This window comes from Choloepus didactylus, chromosome 6 (assembly GCF_015220235.1).
Source record: "Choloepus didactylus isolate mChoDid1 chromosome 6, mChoDid1.pri, whole genome shotgun sequence".
Classification (NCBI taxonomy): domain Eukaryota; kingdom Metazoa; phylum Chordata; class Mammalia; order Pilosa; family Megalonychidae; genus Choloepus; species Choloepus didactylus.
In genome coordinates, this window is record NC_051312.1 from 92944386 (window position 1) to 92956941 (window position 12556).

Sequence of the window (12556 nt, forward strand, 5' to 3'; positions counted from 1 at the left end):
TTAATCTAAAGACTGTTAACAAATCCCAGTACTTTGCTTCTCTGATGATTTAACTGGGTTTCACATATCACTATTAACTTTTCAGAGACAAGGTGCTCTAACAACTAGAGTGCAGTAAAGGTGGGTAGGGAACACAGTTTTAGGAGCCCACTAACCCACCCTATACTTATACTCAAAAGCTCACATTTCTATGGACTATAATTAACAGTAATATTTTAATACTCTTTTATCAACAGTAACAAATGTACCACACCAATACTACGGATCAATAATAGGGGAGGATAAGGGGTATGCGAGGATTTAGGTTTTCTTTTTTTCTTTTTATTCTTTTTCTGGAGTAATGAAAACGTTCTAAATTTGATCATGGGGATGTTATGCACAACTGTGAGCCAGTGATTGTATACTTTGGGTGATTTCTATGGTATGTGAATATATTTCAATAAAATTGCATTAAAAATAAATGAATGAATGAATAAATAAATAAATAAAAATTTAAAAAGCCAAAACAAAAACAACAAAAAAGCTCACATTTCATAATCATCATCATAGAGAGAATTAATCTTCTACTTGGTAGATATCAGAATAAGTAATAGAAAAGTACATAAAATGTCAAGGATACGGTCCACAATTAACAACCCAAAGTTCCAGAGCAGTAAAACTGATAGGATAAACTTTGGCTTCTCTGTCAATTCTTTACTTGCTTTTTTTCCATCAATGCATTTACAGCACCTAAATTGAAACATCAGGAAAGAATCAGAAAGATCTCTGATCTTCATGAGAACATCACAATACTTCTGCAGTATACACAACGATATTTTATTAGCCATTCCTGACAAACAGTCCTCCCTTCTTAACTGACTAAACATATGTATTCTTAAAAAGGTGGCAGAGACCTCAGGGCCAGTTCTACTTCTCTTTCTCAGCTACGCTGACTTGAAAACAAAGTCTTCATTTAATAAAAATTAAAAAAAAACAAAAACAGCCATCAAAAATCCAAAAGAAGGTAGTTTGAAAGTTGAGAGGGCACATACTGCTTCAGTCCTTAAAAGTGAAAAATATAAACCAGGATGATATAACAATTATGTATGATCATACCAGCCAAATTAAGAATAGAGCTGTGAACATTCAGGTCCCAATTGTCCAAAAAATAGAAAAAACCCTTACTAAAAATGTCACTTAAAGGTCAAGCTATATTATTAAGTGATAATAGCAAGTAACAAAACTGTATGATCCCATTTTTCTTTTGTAAAAAGTACATTCCCACACAGAAAAAATATGGTGCACAAGTGTGCATGGATGTGTGTGTGTGTGTGTGTGTGTGTGTGTGTGTGTGTGTGTGTCCCAAAGAACAGGATAGGCCATGGCAGCCTCTGGGGGCTGCTGTAAGCAAGGAAGGAAAAGCTTAAGTAGCCATTTTGAGTGGGAGAAATGGTCATGGAACTCTACCTGGGACTACTTCTCAGCTTCACAATCTCTCGTTCTCTCTCTGCCTTGTAACCCTACCTTACCCCATTTTCTTCCACAAGTTTCAGTTAGACTGCTCAATGTAATTACTCACTGTACAGTTTAAAACAAAACAACATTGTTTTGGAATTTTTTTAACACTTGTTATTGTATGAATTTTGTTTCTCCCAAATCAGGAGCAAGTTAATACTCTGTAATACTATAATACTTTCTCAACATCTTTCAGACAAAATGGCATCCCCCAACTACCAATTTAGAAGGCCGAGCCATTGATCTTGGGACTTGCCCTTATGAAGCTTGATACTGCAAATGAGAGGCTAAGCCTACTTATAATTGTGCTTAAGAGTCACCCCCAGAGAACCTCTTTTGTTGCTCAGATGTGGGCTCTCTCTCTAAGCCAACTCAACAGGTAAACTCACTGTCCTCCCCACTAGGTGGGACAGGAGTCCCAGGGGATGACCCTAAACCCAGCTTTGTGGGATTGGAGAAGCCTTTCTGACCAAAAAGGGGAAGAGAAATGAAACAAAAGGAAATTTCAGTGGCTGAGAGATTTCAAATGGAGTTGAGAGGTCACTTTGGAGGGCATTCTTTTGCACTGTATAGATATCCCTTTTTAGTTTTTAGTGTATTAAAATAGCTACAAAGAAATACCTGAAACTGTTGAACTGCAATCCAGTAGCCTGGATTCTTGAAGACTGTATAACTAAATAGCTTATACGGTGTGAACATGGGATTGTGAAAACCTTGTGGCTCACACTCTTTATCCAATGTATGGAGAGATGAGTAGAAAAGTGGGGACAAAAAGTAAATGAATAATAAGGGGGAATGGGAGGTAAGGGATGTTTTGGGTGTTCTTTCTAACATTTATTTTTATTCTTATTTATTTATTTTTTTGGAGTAATGAAAATGTTCAAAAATTGATTGTGTTGATGAATGCACAACTATATGATGATACTGAGAACAACTGACTGTACACTTTGGGCGATTATATAGTATGTGAATATCTCAATAAAATTGCATTTAAAAAAAATGGCATTCCCCAGACTTACTCATGGACTGCATATACAAAGAGTGCATCTGTAAAGATGACAGAAAATCTCTGGAAAAGTAAGGTCCTTGAGCTGGAGTAATTCAGATTATGGACGTTCAGCATCTCTCGATCAAAATATTTGGCAACATGTGACAGAACATACTCAAACCATGCAAAAAAAGGAGGGTAATCCAAGGTCCACTCTGAAGTTGCCTGTGGTAGAAATCAAAATAAAACATATCTTAAGTAACTGAATAAACAAAAAGGGTACAGAGATTTTAAATCTTTCATCTCTTTAGTCTTTTAAAAACACAATGAAATTAAGTTGCCTTTATTTTTTTTTTTTTTTTTTTTTTTTAAATCATCATTTTATTGAGATATATTCACATACCACGCAGTCATACAAAACAAATTGTACTTTCGATTGTTTACAGTACCATTACATAGTTGTACATTCATCACCTAAATCAATCCCTGACACCTTCATTAGCACACACACAAAAATAACAAGAATAATAATTAGAGTGAAAAAGAGCAATTGAAGTAAAAAAGAACACTGGGTACCTTTGTCTGTCTGTTTCCCTCCCCTACTTTTCTACACATCCATCCATAAACTAGACAAAGTGGTGTTTGGTCCTTATGGCTTTCCCAATCCCATTGTCACCCCTCATAAGCTACATTTTTATACAACTGTCTTCGAGATTCATGGGTTCTGGGTTGTAGTTTGATAGTTTCAGGTATCCACCACCAGCTACCCCAATTCTTTAGAACCTAAAAAGGGTTGTCTAAAGTGTGCATAAGAGTGCCCACCAGAGTGACCTCTCGGCTCCTTTTGGAATCTCTCTGCCACTGAAGCTTATTTCATTTCCTTTCACATCCCCCTTTTGGTCAAGAAGATGTTCTCCGTCCCACGGTGCCAGGTCTACATTCCTCCCTGGGAAGTTGCCTTTAAAATATGCCCTAAATTAATCACAGGTACAATTGAGCAGAACACTAAAACCTGTCTTCTAAGCTATTTAATATGGTCGTAAGTTTTCTTAATTAATTAATACATTTATTAATCTGAGACTCTGTAGTAATAAATGTGATCATGACATAGTTCTACTTATCTAAATACAAAATGAAGCTGTGGCATAACAAATGATTATGTAGCTTGGATTCAAGTTCTGTCTCAGAGAGCCAATTTCTCCATTTGTAAAATGAGGCAGTGTGAGGATTAAACATACCTATTAAGCATTAACTCTCCATTCTTTACTCCCACCCTGGACCCTGGTAACTATTTCTCTATTTTCTGTCTCTATAAATTTACTTATTCTAGCTAATTCATGTAAACGCAATCATACAATATTTGTTCTACTGTGTCTGGCTTATTTTGCTCAACACAATGATTTCAAGGTTCATCCACATTGTGGCATATATCAGAACATCATTCTTTTTAATAGCTGAGTAATATTCCACTGTGTGTATATACATTTTGTTTATATATTTATCTGTTGATGGACACTTTGGTTGTTTCCACTTTTTTGGCTATTGTAAATAATGCTACTATGAACATTGGTGTACACTTACCTGTTCGAATCCCTGCTTTCAGTTCTGTTAGGTATATATCTAGGAGTGGAATTTCTAAGTGATATGGTAACTCTATCTTTAACCTTTGGGGAACTGCCAAATTGTTTTTCATAATGGCTCCACCATTTTATATTCCTGCCAACAACATACAAAGGTTCCAGTTTCTCCATATCCTTGTCAACACTTATTTTCTGTTTTTGTTTTTTTTTTTTTTTTTTAACAACAGTCATCCTAGTGGTGTGAAGTGGTATCTCATTGTGAAGAACACAATTTTTATAAAGATTAATTAAACCTATGATCACATGGAAAATTGTTTTCATTTCAATAATACTTACGGGGTTTTACCCATCATCTTTAAAAAAATCAAAAAAATAAAAATTAATACTTACCTCATAATACCATTGTGATATTGGAAGGCTGTGAGTGATAGCAAGCCAATTTCGGTGTACTTCAAAATCTGTGGAATGACTACAAGAAACAATTGGATAATAAAATGAGATTTCATAACATTTATCAACTTCATTATTTCCATAATTATGCTTTTTAAAAATATAATTTATTTATTTAATTGTGGTAAAATATACATAACACAAATTCTTTGACATTAAGTACATTGACAATACTGTGTAACTTTCTCCATTACCTATTTGCAGACTATTTGTATCATCCCAAACCAAATCTCATACATTTAGCAATAATTCCCCATTCTTCCTCCACCCCTTGGTAACCACTGTTCTGTTTTCTGTCTTTACTAAATTTGCTTATTCTAAGTATTTTATATGTGTGAAACCATGCAATATTTGTCCTTTTGTGTCTGGCTTAACTCAACATGTCTTCAATGTCCATCCATGTTGCAGCATGTACCAGCACTTCACTTTTGACAAGGGCAATAAGTCCATTCAATGGGGGAAATAATAGTCTCTTCAACAAATGGTGATGGGAAAACTGAATATCCACATGCAAAATGATGAGTGTGGAATCCTACCCTTCCCCATATACAAAAATTAATTCAAAATGAATCAACAACCTAAACATAAGAGCTAACACTCTTAAAACTCTTTTAAGGAAACATTAGGGAAATATCTTCAGGACCTTGTAGTAGGCAATGGAATTTTAGATTTTACACTAAAAACACAAGGAACAAAGGCGAAATAGATAAAATGGACTTCATCAAAATTAAAAACTTTTGTACACCAAAGGACATTATCAAGCCAGAGAAAAGACTACCTACAGAATGGGAAAAAAGTATTTGGAAACCATAATCTGAAAAGGGTTTAATATCCAGAATAATAAAAACTTCTACAACTCAACCACAATAAAAAACAAACAACTCACTTTAAAAATGAGTCAAGGATCTGAACAGACATTTCTCCAAAGAAGATTCAAATGGCCAAAAGGTATTATGAAAGAAGTTCAATCTCACTAGACATCAGAGAAATGCAAATTAAAACTACAAGATACCATTTCACATCCACTGTGATGGCTATTATTTAAAAATCTGAAAATAACAAGTGTTGGCGAGGATGTGGAGAAATAGGAACCCTTGTACATTGCTCATGGGAATATAATATGGTGCAACTACTGTGGAAAACTGTATGGCAGTTCCTCAGCAAGTTAGACACAGAATTACTACGTGACATAGAATTTCCTCTCCCAGTTATATATCCCTAAAAAAAAATTGAAAACAGGGACTTGAAAGATATTTGTACACTAATAGCCGCATTATTCACAATAACCAGAAGGTGGAAGCAAATCAAGTGTCCATCAACAGATGAACGGATAAACAAAATGTGGTATACCCATACAGTGGAATATATTTGGCTGCAAAAAGACATGAAGTACACAATTACGTTTCTAAATGGTACAACACCCCTTAACCAGTCACAGCTCACTGTCCTATATAGACAAATAGGCATTACATAATCCTGAAACAGTTCACTTATCTGGAAGTCAGATCTCCTTCTGGAAAATTGTTGGGAATGTGCAAGTAAGTGAAAAAGGTCTTGGAGCAATCTAAAGGGCTGAAAAAAGGCCATGATTTTTCTTAGGGGTTGTTCAGAGGTGACTTACTCTGCTCACATACACAAGGACCATTATTTGGAAAAGGCCTCAAAGACAAGTTGGATCTTTAAGGACGTACAGTTCACCAGACAGAAAGGAGGGAAAAGGCCCCTGCCCTGCCTTTCCCGTGTCTCCCAATTCTTCCTGTCTACTGTTTTTCCCCTCAGTTTTTAAAAATATAGCCAAGTACTTCCCATCTTTAGCAGGAAAAAAAAAATTCTGTTGGTTCAGTGCAGTACCTCCCCTCTATGTATAGAACAGTACCACCTGACATATGGATGGCCTCAATAAATTCTTGCTGAATTAACCACACTCACCAGTCAATAAATTTCATAGCCAAACTCAATCTACCCTTTCCAACAGCTTACACCACCTCTCAGCATGACAACTCTCTCTCGAATTTCCTAGAAAACCCCTTTTCAGTTTCCTCATGACCTTCTCTTCCAATATTCATCAGATAAATGTTGATGTTACCCTACACTCAGTTCTTAGTCCTCTCTGGACAATCTTATTCACACTTACCACTTCCAGTAACAACCGTATAATGATTCCTAAATCTCGATATGCAACCTTGGTCTCTTTTCTGAGTTCTAGAGACATACATCTCCAACTGCCTCTTGACAGCTTCAACTGCATTTCACAGATTCCTCAAAATCACTCTTCAAAACTGAACTGATAACCGGCAATTCCATTCTTTGGTATTCCCAACAGAAATGCACACCCATGTTCATCAAAGGACTGCATAAGACTATCCAGAACAGCATTATTTTTAATAGGCAAAAAGTGGAAACTATTTGAATTAATAGTGTACTATAGAGAAGCAGTTCTGAGTCCTCAGGAGTTTGTGAGGCCAAAATTATTTTTATACTACTAATAATAAATTTGCCCTTTTTCACTCTCGTTCTTTCATGGGGGTAGAGCATTACTTCCAGAGGCTATATTACATGTTATGAGGTTGTCACTCTGATGGCCAGTGGAATGTGTTGGGAATTCCTATGTTTTAACAATTTGTTATAATTCCTAAATGGTAAATATCTCTATCTACCTATCTATTTTCCACATAAATACAGCTTTTTGGAGTCCTCAATGATTTTTAAGAGATAAAGGGGTCCTGGACAAAGAGTTTGAGAATTGCAGCTATATAGCAATGAGAATGTACAAACTATAATTACATGCAGTAATATACCAACTTATTGTTGAGTGAATGAAGCCAGATCCAAAAGAAAACACGCTGTATAATTCCATTTGTATAAAAATTTGTATAAAAATTTGTAGATTAAGTTTGTGTAAAACTTGATCTATGGAGTTAGAAGCGAGAATAGCTACATTTGGCAGAGGGGAGGAGGCTAGAGATTGGAAGGAGGCATGAAGGGCTTCTGGCTTTCTGATAATATTCTGCCTATTGATCACTGGGTATAGAATTTTAGGCTGAAAATTACTTTTGCTCAGAATTTTGAAGATTTGCTCCATTGGTTTTTAGTAGTCTACCAACGTTGATGTTGAGAAACCTCATTCCTTTGAAATATCCCCTTCTTCTGCAGAAATCTGTTGATTTGTTTTCTCTCTAGGAGTCTGAAATTTCTAGTGATTTTTGTCTTGGTAAGGTTTCTATTTATTGTGCTGGACACTAACGGAAAATTTTATGATTTATTTGTTAATTTCTTCCTATTTTGTTTACTTCTGAAACTTTTATTAGTTGGATGCTAGGGCATTCTAGATTGAAAATAGAATTCTTATCTTTTCTCCCATATATGAAGCTTTACTCAATTTATCATTCTTCTAATTTTAACAATTATATTTTCTATTTTAAAATAGCCTTTTATTCTCTCATTCCTTTTTTATAGTATCTTTTCTCTTAATATAGCATTTAGAAGGTTTGAGGGAATTTCTAGACATTTTCTTTTGTTTGCATTATATCTATTTCCTTCAGCCTTTTTTTTTTTTTTTTCTCCCTGTTATTTTATTCTTTTTCCTTTTGGCTTCACTTTATGATGATCAGGTATAGAGTTGGCAGTTTCACTAAAGGCCCCCCAAATGGTAGTAAAGATCTCTCTTCTCAGGTTGTTTCCATTTTTCCAGGGAATAGACCTCTGATTTTCTGTTTCTGCACTTGAGTTGAGGGAAGAGGTTTGGTGTGGGAAGTTCTGAAGGGAAGAGGGAGGTCAATCACTCTGTATAGATTTTTCATTATTCTGAATTTTTAGCCCTTTTCCTTACTTCTGCATTTCACAGAACCTAGCGCATCCTCTGTTTAATTTCTTCAAAGGAACCTCACCTTAAAGGGGAGGAGAGCTTAATTACCAATATTATGGGACAGCAGTCTGTTTTTTTCTTTCAGTTTATTGATTTGTAGCCAACTCCCCTGTTTTTATTCCCATATATCCAAGTCTTGAGTTGCTCTAGGGTTCTGCAATGTATACAGACTCTTTTCTTATCCTTATCCCTCTCTGCAAACATGCTGAGCTGAAGCTAAAACTGCTATCATTCCTTTACTTGATTTCAAATACCTTGTTGAACTTTCTCATACAATGACATGTCTTTTCATTATGTTTATAATTTATGTAATTTAACATCATTTTAGTCAGATCTTAAGAAGATACAAGCCTGAGTAACTAGAAGCCTTCAGTAACTGATCAGTTTTCCCAATGTGGACTATGAGCAACCTAAGACCATGTCTTTTAACTTGGTGTCCCATGTGTACTACAGTGCCTAGAACATAGCAGGAGCTTAAGAAATAATTTGCTGAATTAATGGATGGATGAATGAATAAATGAATGAGTGGGAAGGTGGATAGTGGAAATGAACCTATAAATGACAGGCCAAAGACCTCAGAGACACCCTTCTGTACTTCACTGTAACTTGTCAGTAATAGGTAGCAAGAAGTAGGCAGAAGAGATAGCTTGATATTAGAATAAAAAGAATGTTAGTTTAAAATGATCACCATGGATCTCCAAGAAAAGGTTAAAATTTTATTCAGTTTACAGTCTAAAGCACAGAAATTCATAAATGAAGAAGAATAAAAGTAATTTTAACTTGCTGAAACTGTGTTTGGAAAAAAAATACAAAACTGAGAAAACTAGAGACATAATGCCAAATATCAAGTATCTGTTTTCTTTCTATAACTGTATTTTAAATACTAGCATCATCTCTTACCTGTACATCCAGTTACCTAATTGAACTCCCCATATTAATTCTTGCCTTTCATTAATCTATCCATCAAATTGTAGGCAATGTAATCTTTCTAACACAAAAACGTGCAGTCACTTGGCCCTGTGGACAACCTTTCAATTGTCTTCTGCGCTGAGGATAAAGTAAAAATTCCTTAACACAGCTTACAAGATCCTTCTTGATCTTGTCCATTCATCTTCCCAGCCCATTTCTTACTATCCTCACACCTCACCTTGCTTTCTATGCTCCAGCTATTCTTTTCCCTCCACCTGGAACACTCCTTATGAGGTGGATACTATAACTCTTACCATTTTACAGATAAGGGAAGTAAGGCTTAGAGAAATTAAGTAGCTTACTCTATGTCATGCAGTTGTTAAGTGGCAAAACCAGATTTCAACCCAGGCAATCTGACTCCAGAGTTGTGGCTCCTAAACCAGCAAGTGCCTCCAATTTAGCTGTCATTTTCTCTGGGCATTCTTCCTGACCTCAAGATTGCCTGTGATCTCTACCTTCAAAATAAATCTTCAATCTGTCTACTTCTTTCTATCCCCATTGCCATCACTCTGATTCAAGTTACCATCATCTCTCACCTGGACTTCTTCAATATCCTTTAAACTGCCTTCTTGGTTCTACTTCTGTCTCCTCCAATCATTTATATAGCAATCAGAGAAATACTTTATAAGTGCAAACCATCTACACTGATCTTAGAATCATCCTGGTTTTACAAGTTCCTGAATTATTTGATCCCTATCTTTTCAATTTTATCATGCATACAACCCATCCTGTTGCTTTTAACATTCCAGCAACACTGGCCTTATTCTAGTTGCCCAAACTTGTCAAGTTTTTCCCACCAAATGGCCTTTGCTCACACAGTACTCTCTTACAGGTATGTTCTCTACACACACCTACTTTGCATGGTTGATCTTCTTTCGTTCATTCTTTTTTTTTTTTTTAATACTTTTTTAAATTATGAAATTTAACATATATACAGAACAGTCATAACTTCCAAAGTACGATTTAACAAGTACGTTAGAGAGCAAATTTCAAAGAATGTCATTCATTCTTCAGGCCTCCAATTATATGTCAGCTCTTTGGGGACCTTCTCTGACACCCAGTTTAAAGTAAGTCCCCCTTGTTAACCTTCCTTATACGATCTTGTTCTTTTTCTTTCATAACACTTTAACACAGACTGTAGTTATGTAATTATGTATTTGTGTTGTTTTGTTTCTTACCTCTTACCCTTACTAACTACACATTTCCTATGGTTAGAGATCATACTTTGTCTTCCCTGTAGTGCCTAGCCACAATGCCAGCTACATAATAAAGCAGTCAGTAAATATTATTTTGAATATTCATGTATCCTGTAACTTTGCTCTTATATCCCAGGGGATTCCAGTTTAAGAAACATAGCATTATAAACAACTTTCTTAGTCCTAGACCAAGAGCAGTGTTCAAAATAACAACCCTGAAGATACATTTCTAGGCTGAAGTAACTGAAGCCCAAAATATAATCTTATATACAAAGACCTATACTTGAAAAAAATTCCCATTCACTCTAATTTTAAAGGAATTTCCTATATCTCAAAAAGATTTTTCCAACTAGTTTTAAAAATTGACATTGTCTTATTTGCTTTCAGTTATGCAGAAAGTTAAACCAACCAACCCCTTCTTTTCCCAAATCTCCATTAAGTCCTTTTGCTGAACCTACATATATACTCCATTACTTATAAAATTACATACACACATTGGCATGGACATATCTTCTACACATACAACTCTCCCATAATTAACAAGAGGCCACCAAGAGCTTGAATCAAAGGATACCAATAAACCAAACCCTAAACTGGGGTAAGGAAACCTGGAGGGAAGAGAGAACAGGGATGACAGGAGAAAAAGGAAAAGTCAAGAAGTGAGAAGAGTTAGGAATGGTGAAGGTTAGGCACAAGCTATTATTAACAATTACTGAGTATCCTTTTTATACACACCACCATGTGGTAATTGGTATCCATGCTTTCAGCCTGGGTCCTGCATTCATTTTCCATACAACTATGACCTGCATTACCTTGAATGATCCGGCCACTGCCTACCTCATTTTGTGCCACTCTCCTCCTCCCTTACTCTACTTTAGCCACAATGGTCACTTTCCCTTCCTAGAAAGCTCCAAGTTCCTTCCTATCACAGGGTCTTCACACTTGCACTTTCCTGTGTCTAAAGTGCTTTTCATATTGATTTTTTTTCACCTTTCATATTTTAACTCAAACAGTACCTCCTAAAATAAAGTCCTGCCCCTTAGTTACTCCCTATTTTCTTTATAGACTTTTTCCACTTTGAAACCGTCAGGTTTATCTATCTGTCCCCACCAACCCCACGAGACCAAAGACCACAACTGTCCTGCTCACCACTCTTATTTCCAGGACTCAGAATACTACCAGCACAGTAGTGCAGCTGTTAAACACAGCTGAATGAATGGTGGAGGTGGGTGTTCTTCACGTGTCTCGTTCCTAAACGTTAAAGTGGCTCGCCCCACGTCAGACTGCGCCAGACCTGAATCCAGCTACCCAAGGCTATGTTCTAATTCTCGGGTCAAGAAACGATCAATCAGCAGAGTGGAAAGCTTAGCAAAGGCGGGGTGGCAACCACACGGCCTCAAGTCCCCTGGCCGCCTCACACCCAGGGGCAACCAGGCTTCTCACTCCCGCCCTGACCGACCGCGGGGCCTCTTTGCCCACACCCTGGGCGTGTGGATCCCTTACTATGTGGGGATGAGAAGGCATTTGAGGAGAGTCACCCCGAGCGCCAAAGCCGAAAACCAATTGCTACCACCCATCGCAAATCCGAACGCCGCCATCACCGGAACCCCGAGTACTTTCAACCACTTTATTCCACATCCGGGCTCCCGCGCATGCGGGGTAGGCCCTCAGAGGCGGTGCCCTGAGCTGCGCGCATGCGCCCAGCCGCTCGGCCAGCCGGCGGGAAAAGCTCGGGCATTTAAACTTCCCTTTTGTGTCCTCTCCCAGTCCTGCCTTCCTCCCCCGGTTCAGGGGCTTTACTGGGCCTGCATCAGTTTTTGCTGAATTCCAAACCTCCATTCGTACTAGGGCATCGGCTTTGGGACTTGACTTTGCCTGGCATTGGAATTACCTGAGCGAGAAAGAACTGTATCTTGCCCTAGAAATGTTCACATGATAGTGGAGGAGACGGAATTGTAATCCGAGAGTGACAGTAGCTAAAAGTACTTAAGTATAGTGCTGAGGCTAGCCCGAA

General features: G+C 37.0%; 1 protein-coding gene across 1 annotated transcript in view; it reads right to left on the reverse strand.

The window, feature by feature from the left end:
• The window catches only part of ALG8 (ALG8 alpha-1,3-glucosyltransferase), a 33119-nt gene extending 20965 nt beyond the window's left edge, over positions 1 to 12154 (reverse strand). The window contains exons 1-4 of the mRNA XM_037840822.1: positions 12046 to 12154; positions 4453 to 4531; positions 2514 to 2707; positions 620 to 729 (exon numbers count right to left, since the gene is read on the reverse strand). Coding sequence (XP_037696750.1) covers positions 620 to 729; positions 2514 to 2707; positions 4453 to 4531; positions 12046 to 12140 — 478 coding nt within the window. The 5' untranslated portion in view covers positions 12141 to 12154. The remainder of the gene's footprint in view (positions 1 to 619; positions 730 to 2513; positions 2708 to 4452; positions 4532 to 12045) is intronic.
• Positions 12155 to 12556: the final 402 nt, after the last annotated feature.